Source organism: Epinephelus fuscoguttatus, linkage group LG10 (assembly GCF_011397635.1).
Source record: "Epinephelus fuscoguttatus linkage group LG10, E.fuscoguttatus.final_Chr_v1".
NCBI classification, from domain to species: Eukaryota; Metazoa; Chordata; class Actinopteri; order Perciformes; family Serranidae; genus Epinephelus; species Epinephelus fuscoguttatus.
This window is the reverse complement of record NC_064761.1, coordinates 20,087,679-20,114,971: the sequence shown is the minus strand read 5'-3', so window position 1 is coordinate 20,114,971 and position 27,293 is coordinate 20,087,679. Positions and strand designations below refer to the sequence as shown.

The following is a 27,293-nucleotide window of genomic DNA, read 5'->3' as shown; positions in this document are numbered from 1 at the left end:
ACTCTCCACATCAAAGGCAAACGTGGAAGACCGTCTTGACGCCAGTTGATATCAAAATGTATTTTAGCCACCTTAAAAGAGGCCCACCTCAAAATTTCACTATCAGTCTAAGTGGATGCTATAGTGGATTTTTTTCACCGCTTCACCTCGCCGTCAGACCATCCTTTTCTTAGGCACTGCATCTTCTCAACCGTAAAACTTCCATATAACTGTAAAACTTCCAAGCGCCCTAGCCGGCTTGCGATCTGCAGTGATAGTTTCCACATATGGTCTATTTTTTCAGCGATTTGCAAGTGAATCTGGCAAGAAAAGACACTGAAAATGTATTGCAAACACCGCATCAACTGATACACAGGTTCAGGTATCAGAATCAGTGTCAGGGACGGCAAAATAAAATCTCAACATGTATACTAACAGCTTACACCTACCTATCCAACATAAAAAAGCCAACTCTACATCGATCTTCATTCCCATTCCCCAACAAAGTGAAAGCCAACCCCAGGTTCACTCTCATTTTGGAACTAGCTTTGTCAGTGTGGCATTTCGCCTGGCAATATTTCTGTTTTTTCTGGGCTGTGTCTGCGATTTTCAGAGCTTCCTAGAAACGTCTCGACCACAGCAAAATAAGAAAAAGAAAACAGGAAGATACAGGCAGAGGGCAGTGTCTCCGCAGGTAAATACACCACCACACAAGTCCAGTGGGTCATAAGTGATGATTGAGAGGGATTTCCTGGGTTTGAGTATATACAAAGTTTTTTTTTCATGGTATAACTTAGATTAAATTAGAGATGGACACTAATTAAAACTATGTACATTAATTTTGAGATGTGACACGTTCGAAGACAACATAGCAAGCAGCAACAGCCAGTGGTGCTCCTCAGCGCCATGAACCATCAACCAATGCATAGTCTGGACTGACTGGACGTCATTGTACAGGATTTGTAGGTTCCCTCCAACTCATTCTGCAGAAGACACAGTCGATGCTGCGCCTTCACTTAAACCAGCCTCTCTTCCAAATCCAGCAGCCCTCCTGATCTTTTCAGAACAAGTGACTGCACCCACTAAGTGCTTCAAGCTGCTCTTCTTTCTCAGGCTCCATTTTGGCACAGCCAGGTGACACAGAAATCAATGTTTTTGTGTGTGGTGAGAAAGTGGAAATCAAAGTTTCTCACCTGCTGAATACATGCAAAAGATTTTTCAATATGTGGCCCGCAGCATGTTCCACAGTGTTCAGCGTGAAGACCACTGTGCCCACCACCACACAACAAACTGCCAAAATGTTGTTTATTGAGAGTAGTAAAGGGGTCCTAACAGTGTTGTGTATGTTGTGCTTAAGAAGAATGGGGCAGGATGTAGCTGAGAAGTGCTACTTTACAAGGTACAACCACATACATACATACATACATATATATATATATATATATATATACAGTACAGGCCAAAAGTTTGGACACACCTTCTCATTCAATGCGTTTTCTTTATTTTCATAACTATTTACATTGTAGATTCTCACTGAAGGCATCAAAACTATGAATGAACACATGTGGAGTTATGTACTTAACAAAAAAAGGTGAAATAACTGAAAACATGTTTTATATTCTAGTTTCTTCGAAATAGCCACCCTTTGCTCTGATTACTGCTTTGCACACTCTTGGCATTCTCTCCATGAGCTTCAAGAGGTAGTCACCTGAAATGGTTTTCCAACAGTCTTGAAGGAGTTCCCAGAGGTGTTTAGCACTTGTTGGCCCCTTTGCCTTCACTCTGCGGTCCAGCTCACCCCAAACCATCTCGATTGGGTTCAGGTCCGGTGACTGTGGAGGCCAGGTCATCTGCCGCAGCACTCCATCACTCTCCTTCTTGGTCAAATAGCCCTTACACAGCCTGGAGGTGTGTTTGGGGTCATTGTCCTGTTGAAAAATAAATGATCGTCCAACTAAACGCAAACCGGATGGGATGGCATGTCGCTGCAGGATGCTGTGGTAGCCATGCTGGTTCAGTGTGCCTTCAATTTTGAATAAATCCCCAACAGTGTCACCAGCAAAACACCCCCACACCATCACACCTCCTCCTCCATGCTTCACAGTGGGAACCAGGCATGTGGAATCCATCCGTTCACCTTTTCTGCGTCTCACAAAGACACGGCGGTTGGAACCAAAGATCTCAAATTTGGACTCATCAGACCAAAGCACAGATTTCCACTGGTCTAATGTCCATTCCTTGTGTTTCTTGGTCCAAACAAATCTCTTCTGCTTGTTGCCTCTCCTTAGCAGTGGTTTCCTAGCAGCTATTTGACCATGAAGGCCTGATTCGCAGTCTCCTCTTAACAGTTGTTCTAGAGATGGGTCTGCTGCTAGAACTCTGTGTGGCATTCATCTGGTCTCTGATCTGAGCTGCTGTTAACTTGCGATTTCTGAGGCTGGTGACTCGGATGAACTTATCCTCAGAAGCAGAGGTGACTCTTGGTCTTCCTTTCCTGGGTCGGTCCTCATGTGTGCCAGTTTCGTTGTAGCGCTTGATGGTTTTTTGCTCCACTTGGGGACACATTTAAAGTTTTTGCAATTTTCGGACTGACTGACCTTCATTTCTTAAAGTAATGATGGCCACTCGTTTTCTTTAGTTAGCTGATTGGTTCTTGCCATAATATGAATTTTAACAGTTGTCCAATAGGGCTGTCGGCTGTGTATTAACCTGACTTCTGCACAACACAACTGATGGTCCCAACCCCATTGATAAAGCAAGAAATTCCACTAATTAACCCTGATAAGGCACACCTGTGAAGTGGAAACCATTTCAGGTGACTACCTCTTGAAGCTCATGGAGAGAATGCCAAGAGTGTGCAAAGCAGTAATCAGAGCAAAGGGTGGCTATTTTGAAGAAACTAGAATATAAAACATGTTTTCAGTTATTTCACCATTTTTTTGTTAAGTACATAACTCCACATGTGTTCATTCATAGTTTCGATGCCTTCAGTGAGAATCTACAATGTAAATAGTCATGAAAATAAAGAAAACGCATTGAATGAGAAGGTGTGTCCAAACTTTTGGCCTGTACTATATATATATATATATATATATATATATATAAAAATCACCAGAAAAAAGATCTGATAGAGATTTAAAATCTAAAAACACAATAAAAACAACACAAGTGATCATTGTATTCTGAGTGTGTACTATGTGTGAAGCATGTGCAAGATTTCATGGTGTGTGTTGGACCGTCTAAAGCACCTTCTCCTTTACTTACAAAGCCAAGGCAGGGGATGAGAGGGGTAAAAGAGACAAAAAATAATGGACTTTAACTCAACGCATCATCGAGGCCTCACCTTGTGCCAGCCTCTCCAGCCTCTTGCCGTGCTCAGGTGGGACAGCATACCTGCAAACAGAGGGGAAAAACAGTACTCGGTTTAGTGAAAGGTTGGCAAAAGAAAGGCCATCGTCTAAGCAGGACAAATTTTGAAATGTAAAGCAACATCTTAAACAAGTACCACACCTAATTCTTTAACCTGTTTAGTTACATTTTCTGTATCTTCCATTTCCTCCAATATTTTGTCAAGTAAAATACACAACTCCCTATGAATATTTTGCTATTTGTTTCATGTATAACGTATTCTCTCAGATATTATCATTTTTAGAATGATGATATTTTTACATCCTTGACATGGTCTTTCTGCCCCTCAGCTGATGGTCTACAAAGATGTTTTATCCAGTCGAAACGCACCTTTAAGACCTTTTCGATCAGAGGATTTTGCAAGTAAAAAAGAAGCAAAACATAAAGTGTTGGCTCGTCTGATTGTGACTGAGCTGCCTTCTTGGCATTCAAGATACTATGTATAAGAAACAGAAACCAGTATTTTCTTTTCAACAGCCTTCCAGTATAATCAGAAATGTACAGAGTTGAAAGGATAATATGAAGACACTTGAGGGAAATCATGTAAAAAATAGAAGTTTCTGTAAAGGTTTAATAACAGTGATAGTCTGAGCTGTCAGACAAACAGCACAGGCACAGTCCAAGTCCCTGTCCCATTTCTACCCCTTAAATATTCCACTTGGTATTGAGTGCCCTCGTTTGCGAGATAACCCTTGATGAGGGAAGTGGGACATCACTTTATGCAAATTGGCGTGGCCGACATGCAGGCATACGTCACGCTTAGTAGCGATGCAATGAAAATGCCGGCTCCAGGGCTTGTGTTATGGCATGTGCTATGTTTATTCTTTTCCGTCTGACGAATCATCGGAGAAAAAATACTGAGGACAGGAGGCGCCTACGACGTCTTCTAGTTCTGACTGATTTTGTTCGGATAAGTCAGTTTGTTCAAATATTTTTGACGCTGTGTTCAACCGAGTTGCTGATGAGTTTCCGCTAGTCCAACCATCTGCTGTTTGTATAGCCTACATTCTGATTGTACAGTAACAAATTGTTTTCCAACAGCTGCCGAAGTTCCTGACTTTGCAAGGTGTTCTGGGAAATTTCATCTTCCAATTCATTGAAAGTGCGGGTCGGGGCTCCCTTGGAATCTAGGGCAGGTTTTAAGTGTTGGAAACCACTTCCACTACCTCAATTCTGTTTTGGGACACCACTAGCCTAAACGTGAACACGCACAACCAAGTGCAATTGGGTATTTGTAGGGGAAGTGTGGGTATTGCGACAGGCCCATGGTCATGTATATGTTGCTAGCTAGCCACACTTAACATCGCTACAGTTGTACATCGCCTGTTTGGGGCAAAAAAACATGGACTGCAAATCCCTCCAACGATCACATTTTCACAAATGGCCAGACACATAACACCTGCTTTGAGTGAACTAAACATAATAATTAAAGCTTACACAATAGCATCAATCACTTAATACTGCCCTAGATAACAGCTTTGTCGAGATACTAAAAAAAAGTTAAATTTGAAGGAGAGAAGAAGGAGAGAAAGGGAGAGTGGAGAAAAAAGATTAAATGGCTGGTGAAGGGCAGGACCAGGAGAAATTACTGTTTTGGGAGTGCTGGCTTATTTCACTGCCCTCAGCACTCACCGTTTTAAGAAATGAAATTACCCATGACGTACACCTCGCCGCCCCTCCCTCCCCTTCTGTTTTACACATGCATACATCATGAAAACCAACCATTATTCTTATCCGTGTTTGGGGGATGCTGTTTTTCAGTTTGCTGCCATGTTGTTTTGATCTGTTATACTGTCTTGATCCACTCTACTTTGTCTTCATCCATTACCGCTGTTTTAAAACTCTGTAATCCGTGCACATTAGCAATTAAGACCCTTTCTTTTTGTGTTTTATCATATTTAAGCGGTGTTCCTACTGTGACATTGCTTCTGTTTTTATTACTGTTCATATACAGAAGCCCTGTGGCACTGCTTCTGAGTTGCTCCACAGCGGGTAAAGGAAGATACTAAAATCACCAAGGGATCAAAGTCTTTGTACTGTTAATACATAAGGTAGGCACTGTAAAGTACAATTACATTAAATGTCAGATGCTACATTTAGAAAGCAAGTTTATTTGTAAAACAGAGTGGGAGGGAGCCAGCTAAGCTCAGATCTGATCTGTTCATTTGTGAAGTTATTACAACGCTCTTTATTACTGCAATTATTTCCTCTGGGTTGCTTAAACCTCCAGAGATCTGAGGCAATGAACTATGGTGGTGATGGGGTGGGAGGTGTGCCTACATTTCTCCCTCCTTACTCAAGCCTCAACAGCCGTATGGATGTCTCAAACAACGGGAGAAAGAGAAGCAGAAAATGAAAAAGAAAGGAACAAAGATGGAGAGATGATGAGGAGCAACAACACTTAAGGGGAGACATAAAAAGAATGAGCAGGAGCATAGGACGGAGAGAGGGGGGAGAGTGAGAAAAATAATCAACACAAAGAAAGTAAGAGGCAAAGTCAAATTCAGTCAGAGGTGCCAAGACACGGTGCCACACTGCCATCTGTAGACGAAAGCTTGGAGCTTCAGAGAGGTGCAGCCTCCTCCAATGCTTATTATTCCAGCCTGGATTTACACAAGTATCCCACATCATAGGCTCGTGACCAAAGTCTGTCATGCCATTTGGGAGCAATCAAGTGACATCTGAAAAAAACAAATGTACTGAAATTTAGGTTATAACCTCAGAGTTGTAACTGGCCTATTTTATTGAATAAATATGCAGTTAACTACCTTCTGTAACTTTGTCCTGGTTTTATGAACATGTAAGTTCATAATTATTATCTACATGTTAATATATATTTTTTTTATTTGTGCATTTTGCTCTTAGAAGATAATTCATGATGGGTAACAACAGTTATGAACCAGGTTATCAGGTCGCAGCTGTAATTAAGACAATAGACAATACGACAACTTCTGACCATTGTCGTCTCACTTAACTGTTAACGAAAAAACACTGCATTAATTTAAGTCTAGCTTTGGGTTTTGGTTTTAATAAACCACAGTTCCAACCACACAATATAATGATGCAACAGTCTTTTTTGTGTGCCAATATGAGCAGATAAAGCGCTCTGTGTCCACATGGATTACTGTGTCCATGTTTTTAAAACTGTACCTGTACCTTAGCAGCTTCTAAATGGCCAACAACTACACTGCACAAACTTTCCTGCATCCGTCTTTTTCTACTGTCCACTGCTAATACTTGAACCTTTCTGCTGTTGTGTTACTGAAAAAATGTCACAAAGCATTTTTGTGTGATATACTGTGCACTGTGAGGACTTGCGTGCATTATAACATGTCTATATTATATTTATGTGGCTCAAAACACACTTTACAACTTGATGAACAGTAAAAATCACACTGCACTCATCATTGTGATGTCAGACCTGCAGTTCTGTTGGGAGTCATACCAGGGAGATTAAGCAAGGTGGGTGTTGAGTAATGTGTGTTACGGTGCTTAGCTAGGCTAAACACGTCAGGGATATCCCTCTGTTTTGAAGATGAAATTAATATTGATCCTCTCATCTCACTCTCGGTAAGACAGCAAATAAGTACATTTCCTAAAATGTCTGAGTATTCCTTTAAAGGCGTCTGTGTCCTCGGGGAGGATCACATTGCAGAGTTTTTTGTGTAAATGTGCATCTATTTCAGAGCGGAGAACATCCCTCAGATGATCCCTTCCATCCCAGCATCGAACTAAACAAATCAGCCGATCAGCGTGTCTCCTCCTGTTCACTCCCTCCTAAGGCCATGGTTGCCATGGCAGCAACACGTCTGTCACTCCGGCAGCAGAGAGAGAGAAACGCACAAATAAAAACAACACACAGCAATTGAAGAGTTGAACTTTTCCACCTATCTGAGGTGGAGTGTAATTTATCTGCGGTGGGACAGCATGGCTGGCAGGTGGAATTAAGCTGTCACGACAGCATGCTGTACACCTCGGCTGACATGCTAAATGTGCAATCTTCTTATTTAGTTTCTACTTCATATCCACATGAGGAACTATAATTACTGCTGCACTAAAATAGTGACAAGCAAGTGTCTTTTTTTTAAACTTTACCAGGACAAATGCATGCAACTCCAGTCTGTCACAACCGTCCTCACAAATACCTGAAGAGAAATTCAAGTACTGAGCTCACATGTCTGCCTGATCACACAAGCAAGGGGGTTTGTTTTAATGCTTCGTAGGCAGGATGGCACACTGCCATCCTCTGCTGTGGCAGAAGCTGGGAAGTAAAGAGCTAGCAGTACATGATTTATTCAATCATACTGTGAGCAAATAATACCAGCATTATACTGCATCTGTTATTCCAACTCAGGACTGTTCACACAATATTCCAGGTCAGATACCTCTACTGTTAATGCTAAGACAAGTGAGAAAAATAGCTTAAATTAGCCACTTTTGCTGTGTCACATATTTGGAGCAGTTCGTTAACAAGTGAAAACAGAAAAAAATGAAAAAAATTGCACATTGATTTTAGATTTTATTTAAGCGTAACTGCCAGAAAAAGTGCTTTTGCGGCTACTTTGCCACTGGTTTGTTGACACTTGTGTAGTTATGCTGAGAGTTTTAATTTCTGTCAGTTTCCTGTTAGACATCCAGATAACCAAGACTCCAAATTACAGCTGACTGGATGATTTTTCTGACTCTGCTGCCTGTAATTATGGTTTGAAAGTTATTATTTACAATAAAGTATTTAGTATTCAGTGAAAGTTCACTTCCAGTATTTCCTGTATTTTATGCCCTAGCAAATACTGGAGCAAACACACTTGACATCTCTTGTTTCTTTCACATGTCTCAGACACTCTTGCAGCGTATTTGTAACTTCTATTAAAAGTAACACCCATGCAACCTGTAAAAGGTGCACTGAGTTAAAGCCTAGAACACCCTACCAATCACCCCAACAGTTAAACTCCAACTAATGCGATATGCAGATCTTCAGCTCTCCATCTCTCTCCTCTGGGACAAAGAAAAAAAATTGCAAGCGAGGAACGGTTCAAAACCTTTGGACTACAGAGGAGGTTGAGGACTGATGGATTCATAATAAACTCCTGCCTTCCCGGGAAGTTGCAGCTGGGGTACACTTCAAAATATCCCTTTCAATTCTCTTTCGTCAGTCTCTCCCTACCTTCTCCTCACATGCTCTGAGGCTAATCTTTTATCTGACAGGAGATCTGCTGGTGTGTGTTGGGGGAGAAGGGTGATTGAGAGGGTTTCAGCAATGAAAATAAAGAGAAAAAGAATGATGGAGGTATAAAGACAAGGAGAAAGTGACAGACTGCTAAGGCTGAGATCTTTTACACACCCGCCCGAGTGTGTATGTGTGTAGCAGTAGTAGTCGTTATGGTGGGGTCTGACTTTGATGGGAGCAGAGTTGCAGGGGGAATGGACTTAATTTCACAAACGGCTGCACTATGAGAGGAAGAGTGTGCGTGTGTGTGTATGTGTGTGAGTGTGTTTTAAGGGAGCATGCTCTGTTTAACAGCCTGTAATTACCCCACCACACACAAGTGTAAAAGTGAAAATGATTTAATTTTAGAAAAATGAGGGTGGGAAGGCTCGGTGAGCACTGAGAGAGAGTGACAGAGAGAGAACAAAACCAAGCGAAAGAATTAAAAGAAAAAGAGAGGAAAAGGGAAACGCACAGAAATGAATGGTGTGCATCCATCCATGGAAAAGTAAATTTGTATTAACAGGGATGATGGTATGGGGAAAAATAAGTGGACGTATAAAGAGGAAGAAAGCAAGTTCAGAAGCAAAAAAAGTTAATATGCATTAATGTGTTGGCAAACTGCAGACTCAGCGTGGGCAGATATTAGCTTTAAAAAGCCATACTGGCAAAACAATCTCTCCTTAGATGTGGGCCCAGGCTGATCCGTCTGACCTGTCTGAGAAGTGGAGGGTGTGGGACGTGCCAGGGGAGCAGCAGACATGGAGAGAACAACAGGGGATAATGGAGATCCCCCTACATTTTGTGTGTTGTCCCTGACATTTAACAATTGTTGGTCTTTGGATTCATAACCATTGGTTGGACTTGGAACAACTCATTATTTTTTATTTCACAATTGTCATTGATGTGAATCGTCCCACATGTGGATGGGTAAAGTCCGGCAGCGTCTGACACATTCATTTGTGTGGTATTTTTATGTACGTGTTTGCTCTTTTTTAAATCGACAAGATCTTCTCGAATGTTTTTTCTGTAACACTGGCCGCCTTCTTTGAATGAGTTTGTGATTTTTGAGATCTAATTTGTTTTTCTTACGACTGTTTTTGGGTTTGGTTTTTAGTTTGCTGTCTTTTATGCAAAGCTCCATATCCTCACACATCAAATGTGCCTTCTTTTGGCCCCGCCGGGTCGAACCCTTTGGTCTGTTTCGCTGATTTTTCAGAGAGTTTTTGAATGTCCTTTAGATGTTTGTGATGTTTGCAGCTGACAATAGCTACTGGTGATATATTCTACACTTTTCTTATATGTTTATTAGAGTTATAGTTATAAGTTTATAACTGTACCATTTATTAGTAATATGTAGTAGGGCAATGTGCAATCTTCATTTAGTACTGGTTAATTTTCTGTTATGCAGCAGCACTTTATCTAATATGCACTAGCACTTTATAAGGGCATCGTGCAATTTAGATTTGTATTTATTTAAATCTGTGCAATATATATTTTATCTATGCAACAGCACTTTATGGTCAGCACTTTCCTCTTTTGCACACTAGCTCGAATGGTCACCTACCACTGAATGTTCTGTGTACTTGTATTGTATATGTTTTGTTTCTTTTTTCTCTTTCTCTATTTTACCTGATGTAATATCAACCTGCCAAGGGACTACAGATGGAAACTAGCCTACGGCTATAATCTGGCATATTTACATGTATATATTCATTAATATGCACTGTCCCTTTTTAAATAAATAAATTGCAATTGCAATTGAAATTAGATTGGTCAGAGCAAGCAATTTTAATGTTTAGATGAAGAAAAAAAAAAACGTATTTACAATTTTTGCCTATTGCACCTTTAATTTTCCAACTTTGAAAAAAAAAAAAAGCTTACAGTTCTGCTCTAGACTTGCAAGCACGAAGGGAAGGGGGGCCGAGAGAGGTGTTGTTCTAAAAATAACCGCCTGTGTTTGTGTACTAAGGGGAGGAGGATTGACTCCACCCAATGGCCTGCGGGGTCTTTCCTCTCATACCTTTATTCGTATACTAGTCAGTGAGGGGAACAATTCTTTATGCTGTATTAGAGTTGTGCCACGCTCAACCAACCACACTCACTACTTGTAATTTCTAACTGCATCACACTTTTCACACACACTCACAAACTCAGTCTGCAATGACATTCAGCTTAACACAGCTCACTTGAACAGTTTGTATCTATGTGCTCACCACAACCACGATCATAACTGAATCAAATTGGGACAGAGTGAGACTTAAACTACTCTCACACTTACACTCTATCCCTATTTCACGTCCAGAACATCAATACTTTATACAATTTATCCCTTTTTCAGTTGAACTGGATAGCAAATATTTAAGGCACAGGCATCTTTGTGTAGCACAATTTTATACGTTTTGACTTAACAAGTTTTTAAACATGCATTCAAACACAGTTTAACAGCTAAAACACAGCAACTGAACTATCAGAGACTTGATAGGAAAGGGTTAAGGCACTGCTAGAAGCTGCATCAAGCTTGGCAAGTGTGCGGTTTCATGCATCCGTCAGCTGCACACACTCACACACACACAACAATTCCACACGTAGACGACTCAAACACCTTTATAGAACACAGCCAGTCCATCAGTGGTCAAAGTCAGTCCGCTGGGTATCGTCTTAGGTAGATTATCAGATATGAAATTTCTTTCTTTCACTTTTGTTCTGTTTAGAAGGAGATACTGACTCGGGCCGTCCTTATGTGTACATACTCGTCCACCCTGGCTTCAACTACTCCTTTTGCCAATCGTGGCTCATATGGGGGAACCCTGAAAAGGTTCTAGTTCCCTCATAAATCTCTTTCAATATTAACAATTAAATTCATGAGCCTACTGGACTATTTGAAAACAGTTTTGTTTATCCTGTAAGGTTCCCCTCGTCTCTGTGAGAATCATTTAGTTGTGAAAATATTCTAATGCATCAATTAATTTTGCCCTTCTAGAGACTGAAATAACTCTTCGGAGTCACACGGTCATTGCAGTTGTTCTTTGTGTTTTCTTACAGTCTGGTCACCTGCCATCCAACTGCTTCTCCTTTATAGTGATCTTCATCACATATAACACTAATAAATAAGCCTGAAATCTGTCAGGTATTCACTTTTCAGAGCTTTTAAAAGGAGTGCCTAGGACAACAGATTTAACATGAGCGGACTCTTGCCGGTTTTTCTGACCTTTCAGACCAGTGTTGTCTCTCACACGTGTTTGAGATCATAAACGGTTATGAAAAATTAGTACACGAAAAACTTTTTTTTTTTAAGGGGGAACGGGGTGATACTAATTCTTGATTAACTGTGATAGACTGTGAATATGACAAGAAATGGTGTGAGACTGGGTTTGACAACAGGTCAGTAGCTTATGTGCTCCGTTCTATTAAAACGGCACGTTCGTTAAGGGGGTCTCTCTAGTACTGGGCCATCAAATCACAGCATCCGTGTTTGCGCTTTTACACACTGGTCAGTGGTGAAGTGGCGCACGTGACTCATGCTACGGACAGACGGACAAGCCATGTATCTCGGTGCTGCTTAAAAACAGGTAATACATCTGGCTACATCTTTCCCACATCAAATATCCGTGCTTTTACGCCCGTGTGCGTAAAAGCGCACACAATTCCATGTCCTCTCACCGCGGATGCTGTGATTTGATGGCTGGTACTCATTGTAGCCCACTCTTGTAAGACACAACAACAATAATAATAATAATAATAATAATAATAATAATGATAATAATAGTAATATTAAGTTACTGTGGACCTATATGCCATGCTTTTTAATAAAATTATCAGAGGAGTTCGCCGAAAAATAGGTAATGTCAGCCTGAATTACTCGCGTGCGTCCCCGGTGAACATCGCTGACATGCATGGAAAATACGGCTTCTACAGGCTCGCCATAGCTTAATGTCAGGACTCAGGGACCAGAATTTGGAATGGCGGACCGTCGAAATGGCGATATTTCAGAGTGGCGGCCTGTAACCGTTGGTTAAATGGCCCGTTCGGTTGGTATTCCGATAACTGGGGTTTTACTGGTATAATGCAACAGCACTGCCTAACGGTGAAACCGGTGTACATGTTTACACGAAAAAAAATTACCCACTCTAAACGTTTAGAGATTTTTGTACACAAACTCAACCTTAATTCCTTAATTCTAAGTTAATGAAACACGATGACTCTTATTTTCAGGTGATTATACACTAAAGAGAACTCTTATTATATTACATTATATTAAATTTCTGCCAACATATACCCCTAAATCAGAAACACTGGACCTTTAAGGGAAGCACACACTGCACTGGTGGCCCTAACGAATGTCCAAATGTCTGCACCTGTTTTCTGCATAACACACCGACAGTGTCTTTAAACACATGCTATCACAACTGATGTTCCACAAGGCCTCTGAAAAATTTCTTGCATTTAATTCATTCAGCTCTTGTTCAAGAAGTTTGCTACGAAAGACAAATGTGAAATCTGCAGTAGAAAAGCGTGCAGAAGCTTTCTTAAACGTCTGAAGAAGAGTGCAAGCATAAACCTGCACTGTGCTCTGTAAGCCTGTTGAACACCAGATTGAAAATCACAGCTTGATGAATGTCATTTTAATGTACACACACCCACACACACACGTATACGTTGACAGTAAGTTGTAATGATACCTTCCTGCTCTCAGTGAGAGGTGTGAAAACGAGACAGATAGATGATTTTAATGAGATCATCAACATCTCGGAGAGGGGGAACTACTAACACACACATACTGAGCACCACTCCAGGAAGCCGACGGGAGAGGGAGAAAGGTAGAGGGGAAGCATACTGTGACAAAAAGGAAGACAGGTGAGAGCGCAAAAAGACACACACACACACACACACACATACATACACACACACAGGTAATACTGTATTTCTAAATGCTCCAGGGCTGGGTTGGCTCTGCTCACCACCCGCAGTGCCACGGATGGAAAACAACGTGGAGGTAAAGAAGGGAAAAAACAAACACACACAAGAGAAAATCAAGAGGCGGGAAAGGAAAAGAACATTTTCTGCAGGTACCAAGGACCTCCAGGGGTGAGTGACAGAAACAGAGGAAAATATAATAATGATGCACTGAATAGAAAGCAAGTGAGCAAAATAGCTCAAATCCCTGTCGATACCCTTACAGCAGCTACAAATGGTTCAGCAAACTTTTTTGCGCCTTCACAAGTGTGGAGTTTGGATCAAACCTCTAATTTTACAACACCTGGGAAAATCAGGTTATGATGTTTTTCTTTTGTTCAACAGTCCCCAGAGACACACAAATTGCAATTCTTGAAGAATCCGAGGACAAATCATAGTGACGTGATGTGAAAACAAAAGAGGAAAACATTTCTAAACAATTCTTAGAAATACCAGCTGGAAATGATGAAAGACGAGACGACAAACAAAACTGAATTCTAGCATTATTCATAAAGTGTTTGTATCTAAAGGTCAAAACCCAATTCGAAAACAAAAGAATGTCAAGCACGATCAAATATCTCAAACATTTATTACCAAATAAGGAGCCCTCGGATGGTGAAACAATCAGTGGGAAACCTCAGTGGAGTGCTCAAAGTAACACTAATAAACAGCATTACAGTCTACAGCAGAGACTGAGTAGTATCTAAAGCTTGCTGCTCCTGAAAAAAACAAGAATCCAAGAACTATGAATGATGTAGTTGGCCTTAAGTTTTGATGTTTAACACCCAATAAAACCTTCCCACGTTCTAGCCCCGGTCTGTCATGAGGGCTTTGGACTGCTTCACTGAGACAAATGGGTAAAAGACCGCTCATGTACACTTCAGAGTAGATCAAACAGCAGTGAAATAGAAAGAACATGTGCTGCAGGGACAGAAGCTTCCACTTGGACTAGCGTACTTTGATGGGGGATAGTGCTGCACACAAACACTGTCATACACCTTATACCCCTGTAAAATTTCAGGAAGGTAATAAGGAAGACAAAAATAAATACTGCCCAAGCCTAATTTTGATAACAGACTGCATATTTAGAGCCATTTCAAACAAAAATACCGACACTCTTAGATTCCAGCTTCTCCAACACAAATATTTGCTAGCTTCTTCAGTCTTCTACCACTGTAAACCTTAGCTTTCTGGGTTTTGGACTCTCAGTCGGGTAAAACACGACATTTGAAGACCATACCGTAGACTCCAGTAATCTGTTAAAAGGCTGTTTTGACGATTACCTGACATTTTCTGTTGGATCCAACAGTGAATAGATTTATTAAAACACTAAGTAACAGCTCTGACTGATTGGACCAACCAAGCATTATGTGCTGGTATTAATTACAAATAACTCTGCCTGCAGTTCTTAAAATTAAACCATGTAAAACTTCAAATACATAAAGCAAATAAATAACCTTCACTCAGACACTGTTTTCTCTGCCTGACTTATCAGGCTGCTCTATCTGCACCACACAGGCAGATTATGTTCCTGCTAGGTTCCACATGGTCTTTAGATGGTGCCGTTAACCACCATAGGAGTTTAGATACTATCAGGCAGGCAGCATCTTCCTGCTGTTGGTGTGCCCACAGTGTAAGCCAACACTGTCAGCTGCTGTTTGTCACACAGCTTCCCATCCAACCAGTTCTGTGGTTTTTGCAATCATAAAACCGGTTGGAGTCTGTAACCAAGCCTACAGTGGCACTACTTTTGTAAAACTGATGTAAAAATGTCTGCTTTGCGATGAGTCACACACAGATAATCAGTGATTAGATTCAATCAGTAATCAGAAATAAGCCTAAAAAGCCAAATCAGAGCACAGACAAAGGTGGCTTTAGATGTGCTGAGGCCTCAACTAAGTTATCTATGCAGCATGAAATTGTGGCAGAACTCTGCTGCTGACATCTAAAGTATAACCTCCATTATGTTGTATAATTTGAGTTACATGATAATAAAAAATAAGCCACTGACCAGGACTTTGGCTGTCCAAAGTGCAGGTAGTTGATGCTGTAGAGGTCCATGTCCTCAGTGTGCCAAGCAAATGTGGTCTTCCACATGCCGAAGTACAGGTAGGGAGTGTTGACACCCTCGATGACAATGCCACACTCCTGCTCCACCATATCCAGCAGCGTATTGAGATGGCCGATGTTCCACTCTTGAACGTCCTGAACAGAGACAAAAGGCATTTTTTAGATTAGCATGTACAGAACTGTCAGCACACCACACTCACAGTGGTTCTTTAAGTCTATTAGTGACCACCTGATGGTGCTGTACTCAAACAAAAATGTAACTGCTGGCTCCCTGACCTCATATCTGGTCACCATGGTAAAACTTTTTTAATGCAGGGAACAAATCATGAAACACAATCTTAAAACTAGCTTTCTCATATTAAGAACATACGCTGTCATTAAAAACAGTTGAACTACTGGCATATAGTGCCAAAAGTCTTTTTTTTTTGTCCTCAAATCACTGAATAATAGTCCCGACTAATAACTCTATCAAGCAAAATAAGCAGGGTTAGAAAAAGCAGCCCAAGCACTCACACACTTCTTGGGAACACACACAACCCTCACCTCATCATAGATGGAGCCACTGACATCGGCACCATAAATGGGTGACACAAATGTCAGGTTCTTCCAGTACTTCCTCTCTAGGTCGTCAAAGTCTTTGTGCCGAGGTGTGCAGTACCTGAAAACAGCACAGGAGTCATAATGTGAGCGGTGAGTGGGGTGATGGCCCTTCAGCTGAACCTTCATTTTGATAAGCATCCAGCACTATGAGCAGTCAGTCTTAACAGCACAAGTGGAAAATATCAGTGTTATCATATGCAACATATTGACTATTATTAGTGTTTTACATGCCCATTCCTTTGCTAAATCCTCAGTAAATATAGATATGGTTTTACTATCTTCTTTATTGAATTTAATTTAAGCATTTTCTGATCACTAGAGGGCAGAAAAGACACCAAAACAGACCTACAGCAACAAGACTATACAAAGTACTTGTTCCTTTCTGTTAATCTTTTTCATGTTGTGTTGGTTTTTAACTTCGAATCAGCAGATTAAAATTGTTTTAAACACTGATCAACAGAAAAAGAATCCAAAAAAATCTCCTTTAAGACAACACCATTTTCCAAAGGTGAATTATTTATCTCAGCAGCAGCTGTATACAACTGTGTAAAAGGTACCAAGTGTTGGCATCACTCAGTTACAATTCAAGCAGAAAACAAACAATTTGCTACGTGCTTGAGGAGTGTCATGCTCATCATAGATCAATCGCTCTTGGGGATGTTGGTTAACCATTTGCAGGACTGTTTGGATAAGTGGTACAAGCTATTCCTTTTTTTATTTTTACAGCATTCTTGATAAACCAGTGTTCTTTAAAGTGAACAACGTGTGAGAACATGAATCTACAACAACACTGCTTGGAGGGAAAAAGTCATGTGAAAGCCTCTCATCATCAGGCTCTATCCCTTTTAAAAACATGGGGCACTATTTAAACGATCTATAGCTTATGGTATAAAGTGCATGGCGAAAGTGCATTTAGGGCATGTCCAGTCTCTTTTGCTAGTTCAGCTGTGCATAGTGTGGGTGCAAAATAAGGCACAGAGGTCAAGCGGGTTCTATTTAGGCTCTTAATTAATTATAGGTGTGTTTAACCAACCAAATTTTAATATACTATTGCCTTTAAAAGCAAGTACCAGCACCTGCACCTGATGCACTGCTATTTATATACATGGCAGACTTTTCTGCTGAGAGTAATTTAAGAAAAGAAGTCATGTCACTGCAGCAAATATTGTGGGACATTCAAGCAGCAAAACTAAATGCTACACAGTTCTAGTTATAAACTAGACAGAGGGAACAACTAAACATTTAGCTTCTGAAATAATCAATGAAGTTATACTGCTTGTCGTACAGATGCACAGCTTTTCTCTTAATGGGAAGTCTGCAGCAGAATAGCAGCAGAAAGCAGCATTGAAGTTCTGCTCTCTGTTAAATTCACATTTTAAATAATGTAATAAATATTTCACTCATTAATGATGTATTATTACACACGCAACCTATCCGCGCATCCTTGTGTGTGTAACAAGCACAGTGTTTTGAGAGCCCGCCTATGTAAGCGCATCTTACAATCTCAATAACGCGCCCTTTAAATACCATGTCTTTCGACCAGGTTTTCATTGGTCAATGGTGCAATTGCTTTCTGGTGCCTTAAAATAGCAATATGCCACACCTAATTTTAAGACCCACATACCCTACTACCCTGCTACTTCCACAGCATAGCCAGTTTGCGCCAGGTGTAAGATAGAGCCCATGATGACAATGTCTCCAAATATAAAAGAGCAACCACATAAGGTCTCTGAACTGGGAACCAACTTACTTTTTACTGTTGGCGAGCTTGCGGTACTCGCTCACAGTCATGGACTTCTTCTGGATGTTGTACTGGGTGAAGAGACCCGACTGTCCGGTCACCACCTGCATGATGGGAGCTGGAATCACCATGTCTTCAATGGTGTCATAGGACCTTCGCGGCTTCCAGCCCTCTGGGGGAATCACCTGGTGAAGATTGTTAGCGTTTATATTTACATTCAGAAAGCTGACATTGATCTTGAGGGTTTCACAATGACCTACGGCCACATGCAACGTATTCTTAACACTCAACAGCCCATCTGAATCTTAGCTGAATAGTTTGTCCTCACCTTTGCCAGGCCAGCACGGTGAGCTCCTTGACTCTCCATGTAGACGATGTATTTAGCGAAGTCCTTGAACTCCTCCATGGTGGGGTGGAAGGTCATGATTTTGCAGCTGGGGTTATTGGCGCTGGCTGGCGGCAGAGGGGCCGGAGGTTGCTCAACCTTTGGGGCAACGTCTGGGGCCACATCTGGGTTTGTGGGCAGAGCCGGGGAAAGATCTGGAGCAGCATCATTTTCAGAAGAAGTTGCTGTTGGGCCTATGATTTCACCATTTGCTGGCTCCTGGGTGGCAGTCTGGTCTTGTGCTGCACTGGGGCTGAGAGCAGGATTAGAGGCCAGGGCAGGGTCAGGGGGCGAGGCTGGGGCAGGCTGAGGAGCTGGCACCGTGTCGATAGGCATGTCGGTAGCCATGGGTCTTTTATGGGTTGCAGGTAAACCTGGAGGGGAGAGCATTGGCAATGAGGACATATTTAGTCTATTTCAGTTACTTTCAAACTGCCAGCACCTTTTTGCAAACATACATTATACACTATACATGTCAAAGAATACATACCCCTTACAGTTAAATTAGGGAGGTAAAAAACTACTGTGAGAAACGAAACCTTAAATTTCCATCTGTGCTTCCAATAGCTACACCAATAGCTGTTGGTAAGAAACTGACTATGGACAAGTACCTCATACAAATCCACCCAAAAAATCTTCACTTTTCCTTTAACTGACAACTGAATATAATATATATATATATTATATAGAATAGCAATTACTCAAAAATAATAAAGATATTTGCCTAGGTCCAGACCTTGGAACACTCCCACTCCCACCACTGAGTTCGAGTTTACTGATTCGCTCAACATTGGTACATAGAACAGCTATTTCTATGTTGAAATAAAAACACGACTAATGAGCGCCCCTAAGGCAGTACAGATTAGCCAGTCAGCACGACAGGCAGGAATAACACCGATGTCAAGCTGCTGTCAACCAACTGTTGTCCACTGCGCTGGAACCAATGAGGAGTAAAAATGGCAATATAGAGAAGATAGACCCTGCCCTTGAGACTAAATCGAGGTGTCTTTTCAATATTGCCCAACATTGTAATTTTTCCTCACTCAGCTACTCTCTTAAAACCCAGGCAAAACCAGTATGTTGGCAGGGCTACGCATCAGTGTGGATATAAATTAAGTTAGTCTGATACTAGGCAGGGCATTATGAGTTCTCATTGTAATTTGAGTGTATTTATGCCTTGTGTTACATTATAGGCTACTCAACTTGTGATGTAGGCTATAGAAAATTAATGGAGGGTATCTGTGATATACAAAAATTTCCCTTAATAGTGACTTTTTCCTTAAATACTACTGGTTCTGTGGTGTTTGCATTACAAATCTAAGCCCACAGTGCATCATAGGAGCATCAATGGACATGAGTCAAAATCAGGCACATCAATTATCACTTGGATGCATTTGGGCCATAATAGTATGGAAAAGATATCTGATTGCTCCAGAAACATTTGTCAAAGAGGTGTAAATCCACCTGTTGCTCCAAGCTGCATTTAACTTTTACTAATGCACATTGTTATGTTTTTGTATTATGAATTATTGTTATACAATACCAATAATCATAGGATGGTTAGCTCCAACTATGTTTTTGTCCTCAAGTCCCCAAACTTTTTTTGCTTGATATTCCGACAAAATTGTGAACTCGAAACACTCTAGTCTACACGTTTCTAGTCAACTCTGTGGAGAGGGCGGATTCTAAGAACTGGACTAAAAGCCCTAAAAAAGCCCTGTGAGGCAAATTGTGATTTGTGATATTGGGCTTTATAAATAAAATTGATTGATTGATTGATTGATTGATTGATTGATTGATTGAATGACTTAGGGGCCGTACACATGCCACATTTTTTTGCGCCCTCAAATTCATTGTCAAGGTTGCTGTATGGCAGGCGCGCTCAAATACCAGAATGACACAGTTCCCGAGCACCTATTTTTAAGGACACAACGGCTGCGCGCTAAGATAAAGCGTGCATCATATGTAGAGATGTACTGATACCACTTTTTCCTTCCCGATACCAATTCCAATCCCTGAACCTTAGGTATCTGCCAATACTGAGTACCGATCCGATACCAGCGCGTAAAATAAAAATGGATGGGATATGAATTGTTGTATGTCTCAACTCCTAACACTCTATGTAAAATATTAAGAAATGAATACATAATAGTAGAATGAATGCCATAAAACTTTTTTTAGTATTATTATCCAGTGTTGACACAGATCAAGACACAGGTTAAAGTGCAGCCACACAATTTGGTAAAAAAAAAAAAAAAAAGACATTTTAAAGGCTACAGTAGAATGCTTTTTAAATTCCGCTCCATTTCCATTTCGTTTGCCTTCAGTGTGCGTATGCGTAATGATGTGAGGCATTACGTGGTATCGGATTGGTCATAGGCTGTACTCGCCGATACCCGATACCGAATTTTAGGCAGTATCAGAGGCATTTCCGATACTGGTATCGGTATCGGTACAACTCTAATCGTATGTCATGTGATGAAGAACAACCAATAACAGATGACAGATATCTTTTCCTTCTATAAATTTCAGTCTGTAATAGGGCTGCAACTAACGATTATTTTCATTTTCGACAAATCTGGCGATTATTTCTTCAATTAGTCGACTAATCGTTTTATCGAATAATGTGTTAAAATGTTGAAAAATGTTAGTCTGTCTCTCCCAAACCCCAAAATTATGTCATCTAATATCTTGTTTCATACTCACGCCAATAAGAGTATTTTGGGGTACTTTTATAGTACTTTTCTATGAAAAATGACTCAAACCGATTAGTCGACTACTAAAATAGTCAGTTGATTAATTGACTAATTGCTGCAGCCCTAGTCTGTAATAAATATGGAAAAGTTGATTATTTTGGTGCAGGGCTGCAAGAGCTTTTTTATCTGTCCACTGGCACCTGGAGGAAGATCAGCTCTGCAGGTGAATAGGCTATGATATGGTGCTTGTTAAGGTTACTTAGCAACCTGATACGCAACCTACCACCACACTCTTGAAGGCTGGCTCCAAAAAGTCGCAGAAGTAGCACCCAGTGCCCAACCTCGCATTTCCCAGGCGGTTAAAGATGCAGCACATGTACAGCCCCTTAGCCATTAAAAAAACAATAGAGAAAGTTAAGCTTAGCCAAATTAACTCCTAGTTAATACAGGTAGTCAATAACAGGTAGTTAGTAGTTAAAAAAATACAGACAAACCGCCATTCTCTCTGGTTTACTGCTGCGTGACTGATGTATGCTTGAATATTTTAATGGCATTGTTTTGTAGGTAGGCCTATTTGGGTTTTTTTTTTCATTTTTTCATTTAAGCAAACAGCTAACAAATTGTTTTCTCCCACCTCACTTGTAACTGCTGCTCTCCCCCTCTCGTTCTCTCTGTCACCCACAGAATCTCTCCCTTTATCTCACTCTTTTAGCAGGGGGACTTTTACTTAACTTTGTTTCACAGAACATGTCCACCCCTAATCCTAATATTGATACTACTGGCAACTTGTGCTTGCTTACTGTGTAAATGAGAGTTTACACAGACTGGAGCTGCCCTGAGGCTTGTGTTTGACAAACCAGCGACCCCAAGTACAGCAAACCCCTGCAGCTCCAAGGACACCTGTGAGAGCTACCTGTAAAGCGCAGACTTCTCTCTGGCATATAGAGCTATAACAATTGGTTGGTCGATCTTTTATTCTAACAAAAAAAAAATTCCTTGATTTTTTATTAAAGCAAACTGAAAATCTTTGGATTTTGGTCTGTTGATGTGATTAACTTAATACACTGGGCTCTGGGAACTTGTGACAGGTGCTTTCACTACACTCTAATCTTGGGTTGATTTCCTGTTTTGCCAGTCCAGTGTGGTGTGAGAACTAACAACGGTTTGAATTTATGCAAACCACCACCATGAAGATCAAGTTTCAGTAGAGGTGGGAGGGAGGACCAGCAGCACACGTTATGTTTGTTTACTAGAAGGTTCATGTATTTTTGGGGGTGACCAGAGCAGACATCTCAGAGGGTGTGTTCGTAAAACCATTCTGCTGCTCTAGAGATAAGAGAGCTGTTTTCCATTTCTACATGAATTAACAAACAGTTAAGTTAATCACACATTCACTTGGCTTGGTGCTCTACTGCTCTGTCTCCCTAAACAGGGTGCCCAGAGTACCTTCGGCTGATCCCAAAGTGTGGTGCTCTGAATAACTGATTGGTACATTTCTGAAGCCTCTGAATTTACGAACGGACCAGTTTGTGCCACATTGTGCTGCAGCACTTGAAAAGACTATTTCTGAATGTAACCTTAGTCTCTCAAGAAAACTTAAACTTGCACCAATATGACAGCATTTTGGACTTGTAGTCAATGAAGCAGATGTCCCAACTTACCATGGGCAACACTGTGCACCGTTCAGAGCTGAACTTCTGTCAGATGGATGCCCCATTTCTGTTTATTCCAGTCACGCCCAATGAAATAACGAGAACGGGCGGAGAACGTCAGAGAGCTGTACGTTTCTGGTAAGGTAAATGACCATCACTAATAACAACCTAGGCTAAGGCTACCTGCTGTTGGCTATATTGTTTGTCATTTCCAGTAAATACCAAAATCAATCACCCATTCTTTAAGCGGTTACGTCTCCAGTATGATCCTGATTAGAAAGTAGATATTTAGCTGGTTTGTCTACATTATGTAATGAAGTGCGTATATATAATGGATTCAGTGTGGACAGAGGTCTGATGTTAAGTGATGTGATAGTCAGACGCTTGCTTACTGTTGGGACACAGTATTGTGGGAGGCGGAGTTGCTCAGTCACATGCAATACCTTAGTGGTAAAATATGGAATACCAAGGAGCTATATGTAAGAAATCTAAAGCAAATAGTCGTAAAATCCTCCTAATATATCACAGAGACTAAGGAATAATGTTCATATAACATACTGATCTCACCGACAACAATAGTACAGCCAGAATATTCGCATTTAAAAAACATTTTTACGGTCTGCAAATCATGTTTATGTTTTGAATTTGTGTTTTGGCCTGTTGCGCCACCCACCGCCATCTACCAGTCACACAGTCAGTACAGTCTCAGCATCAGTTACAGTTACGACTGAGCTACAGCAGCATGGCAAGCAGCATTAGCAGTGTCCCGGTACATAGCATTAGCAGCCAGCGCCTCCTCAGCTGTATCCCGGCAGCAGCGTTAGCAGCAGAGAAGCCGGACTTGCTCGAACGGTCCGCTGGAAAACCGAAGATCAAGGACACGGCAACGCAGCCCTGCCACGGCAGCCGCCCGTGGGCAAACAAATCAGTCTCCAGCGTGCCGCTGTCCAGCAACCACGAATCTGTAGGGGAGGGGGGGCGGACACGACTCGTGGCAGTATTTTGAATTTGAGTGCAGTAACTGTTTTGGCCACATTCTTACATACAGTGCCTTTAATATCAAACCAGTTTGAACATTTTTACACTGACCCCACCCTGCTACCTTCTGACCGTTTGTAGACTTAACAATTAGGCTAACTGCAATAAATAAGGTGATCCATTTTGACACCTGTGGTTCTCTGTTTGACACCAGAATAAGCAGGTTGTTTCTCTGCCTACCCTGTATGGAAACATTTGACGTGATTCACCTCTTGAATGTCTGTATTTATTCAACACACAATGCATACATATTTCCTATGTTCACTCTTATTGTATTCATTTTATTCTATGTGTACTGTAGTTATTTCTTCACACTTACAGCCTCAGCACAGTGACAATATATATTTTATTATCGTTCAAAGTTACCACTGCGCTCTGACCCTCCTGGTGCGTAGTCCAAATATATATTCAGAAAGAACAAAAATAGTTTGAGGATCGCACACAGATATGTCCGTCAGCAGATAAAAAAGTTTTATCTGCTATATATATTCAGAAAGAACAAAAATAGTTGGAGGATTGCACACAGATATGTCCGTCAGCAGATAAAAAAGTTTTATCTGCTGACGGACATATCTGTGTGCGTTCCTCCAACTATTTTTGTTCTTTCTGAATATATATTTTATTTAAATAGTTTTAATATCTTGAGTACTTGTGTTAAACACTGTTGCACAACACACATTTTATTTTTAATGCACAATTTCATTGCCATTTTATTTAATTGCTTTATATTTACATATTTCTATTTCATACTCTTATTATTACTTTTTATAATTCTCTGTTCTTTACATCGGAGCATCTGCAACGAATCACAATTTCTCCTCTGAGATCAATATTGCTGAGATATTTTCTTTTTTTGTATGACACATAGATACTAGGGTCCTCATCTGGCTTCCATTCTATTTCATGAAATCAAAAATGAGTCTATAAAAAAATCACAATTTAGTCTGCTGCAGGCCCTGTTTTCTGGTTTCTGCTCAGGATAGAAAAAAAAACTTGACATAACAGATTAAAAAATACAATGACTGCTGACTGTGTAAGATATGTACTCCGGACGTGCATGTAGAGCTTAATTAAGATGACCAAATAAAAGACATTTGACAGAAATTTTCCCATCACCAAACAAGCAGTGGCATACAGTTAAGTTATCTGTTTGAAAATGAATGCACAGACCCTGTAAACCACATTTGTGCCATGCACAAGTAACAAAAACATTTTCTCATTGACTGTCCCCAACTGCAAGAAACATGCCACTTTTAGTGTTTCATCACATTTGATAATATATTATGACAAATACATTTATTAAAAGCTTTTGACTTTAGGTTTAGCATGCCAAAACAGAATTTAAAATTAAAAAAAGTAATAAAATAGTTTGGATAGTGCCATATAGTATTTCTGACCTCAAATCAAACATACGCACACAAAACAGCACATAATTACAGCCATAAATATGGACTACGTGCAGCTTCTCGTTCCCAACCTCACACCAGTTCATGCTACAAGCAAGGCAAATAAAGACAATTCAACAAGTCATTTGCATCAAGCAAAAACACCCAAAACACCCAATACACCCGGAAACATGGTGTGAGCTTGAAACGACATTGGCTTCAAGCAAGATAGATATCTTTGATGAATTAAACTTATAGTATTTATAAATAAATCTTCAACACAGCAAGCTTTCCTGCACAGTGACTGATAAAGGCAGATGATACAGATAACTGGCTGCTCATAACCCGACAATTTACTACATGTTTCATTTTCACAATTAATACTTACTCATCCTAATTTTTTAACGCTGTCTCATAAGCATGGGCCTTCTTTTTAACCGGGACTGACCCATTCAGTGGATCACGACAGGCCACATGACCCCCAGCTGTCTAACCACAACAAAAAGGGGCCTTCACAGCCCCTTTAACCCTATCTGGGCCCGAAACTTGTCTTAATATTGCAGCATACTGCCCCCTTTACTGAGAGCTGCCATGCTAATAACGTTACTCATAAACAGTATTTCCCCCTTTAAGTGAATTATCTCCGACTCGAAGAGGGTAAGACGACGGTGTTTAATTTGGTAACAGGTAAAGGCAGTTACAGGCTGCTGCTGCTGCTGCTAAGGGCGACGATGGCTCTGCACAACTAACATTACATGTTAGCATTATCTTGAGAAAGCAGCGAACAAAAAAACGTAGCCGAAGCGCTTCAAAATGAGTTACATGTGGAAATCGCATTAACCTTCAATGCAGTGTACTTAACTTGTGCATGTCCGCAAATACAACCCTTATATTTAACCACTCTTCACCGTGTCCTGACGTTTATGTATTTTTAGCTAACGCTAGCTTCTAGCTAGGGTAGCTACTTCCATATCTGCATTTAGAAAAAACAAAACACCGCGACGGCTGACGCTACACAGCACCATTACACGAGAATAAAGCCTTCGTGATTTGATAAAATTAGTACCATTTGATGAATATTACCTCCTGCAGCGAAGTATAGTCCTCTCCGTGTTTTATTTTAATCGATTTGGTTTCGTTTTGTAAAAATTCCTTGGATGGATTTTCCTCTAGCGTTAGGGGTTAGCTAGCTGAGGCTATTACGGAGTCACGCCCACCTCAGAAACTACGCATTGCGATTGGTTGTATCACCCGGATGACAGAACTCCTAATTCAGAAGCCTGATGATGTGATTGGATCAATCTGTTATTGACATACATATCAACCAATGAGAGCTGACACTTACTCCTGCCCCTCCTCCTTGCTCGTATGTGCACGTCACGCACGTAGTCGACACTGCCGGGTCGCCATAAGCAAAGGCTTCCATGCTCCGTTGACCGTGAGAAAAATAAAATATCCTCACTGCAAATAAACGCTTTGTTTAACCTGTATTTGTATGACCCTTGTAGGCGTAAGAGTTTGTCCCAAAACCCTGAACTCCATGTTCTATTGGTCAAAGTTCCCCCCCCCCTCCCCCCCCCATCTAGTTTCTCTGAACCTTGGTGTTTAAGTGTCTTTCTACCTTTAATATAAGAATACAGCTTAAATTACTAAAAATGCATCACTGTAAAACTTGTTATCCTTGTAAGAGCTAAAGGCTCTACCAGTTCATTCAAGGTGATAAAAACCTTCAAGATTACAAGTCAATTTTAATCAATACAAAGCCCCCCTCCCAAAAATAAATATATAATAAATAAACAGAGCAAAATGACTCATTTTCATTTTTTATTGAATAACACTGAAAATGTATTGACAATTTTTTGCACCAAACTTGTGCAAGCCATTCTAAAACTACATATCAAAACTAAAATGAACTAAAAATTATACAATTTCAGAAAATATACATTTCCCAGTCTATGCAAATCTTTGTCTCTCCATCAAAACTCAAAGTGCTGGCATGTGGATGGACACTGTCACACACTGCTGGTTATGTCAACACCAAATATTCATCAATGACAAAGGCAACGGTATGAAGTCGATAATTAGTCGATAACAAACTCAGATAGCGGATTCAATATCAAATTTCAGGAGCAGTGTGTGAAATTTAACATTTCATCTTAATGCAAGCATTTTCTGTT

At 40.6% G+C, this 27,293-nt stretch overlaps 1 protein-coding gene across 5 annotated transcripts in view; it reads right to left on the bottom strand.

Moving 5' to 3' along the window:
- kdm4b (lysine (K)-specific demethylase 4B) overlaps positions 1-26,328 on the bottom strand; it is a 60,334-nt gene extending 34,006 nt beyond the window's left edge. For 3 of the 5 annotated variants that reach the window (XM_049588724.1, XM_049588728.1, XM_049588727.1), the window contains exons 1-7: positions 26,200-26,320; positions 21,325-21,426; positions 18,289-18,719; positions 17,970-18,145; positions 16,163-16,277; positions 15,561-15,754; positions 3,323-3,372 (exon numbers count right to left, since the gene is read on the bottom strand). In XM_049588724.1, the coding sequence (XP_049444681.1) occupies positions 3,323-3,372; positions 15,561-15,754; positions 16,163-16,277; positions 17,970-18,145; positions 18,289-18,693 (940 nt within the window). In that variant the 5' untranslated portion in view covers positions 18,694-18,719; positions 21,325-21,426; positions 26,200-26,320. Of the gene's footprint in view, positions 1-3,322; positions 3,373-15,560; positions 15,755-16,162; positions 16,278-17,969; positions 18,146-18,288; positions 18,720-21,324; positions 21,427-22,702; positions 22,752-26,199 lie in introns of those variants that run through there. The other 2 variants (XM_049588725.1, XM_049588726.1) reach the window with 2 other exon arrangements.
- Between the last annotated feature and the right edge of the window lie 965 nt (positions 26,329-27,293).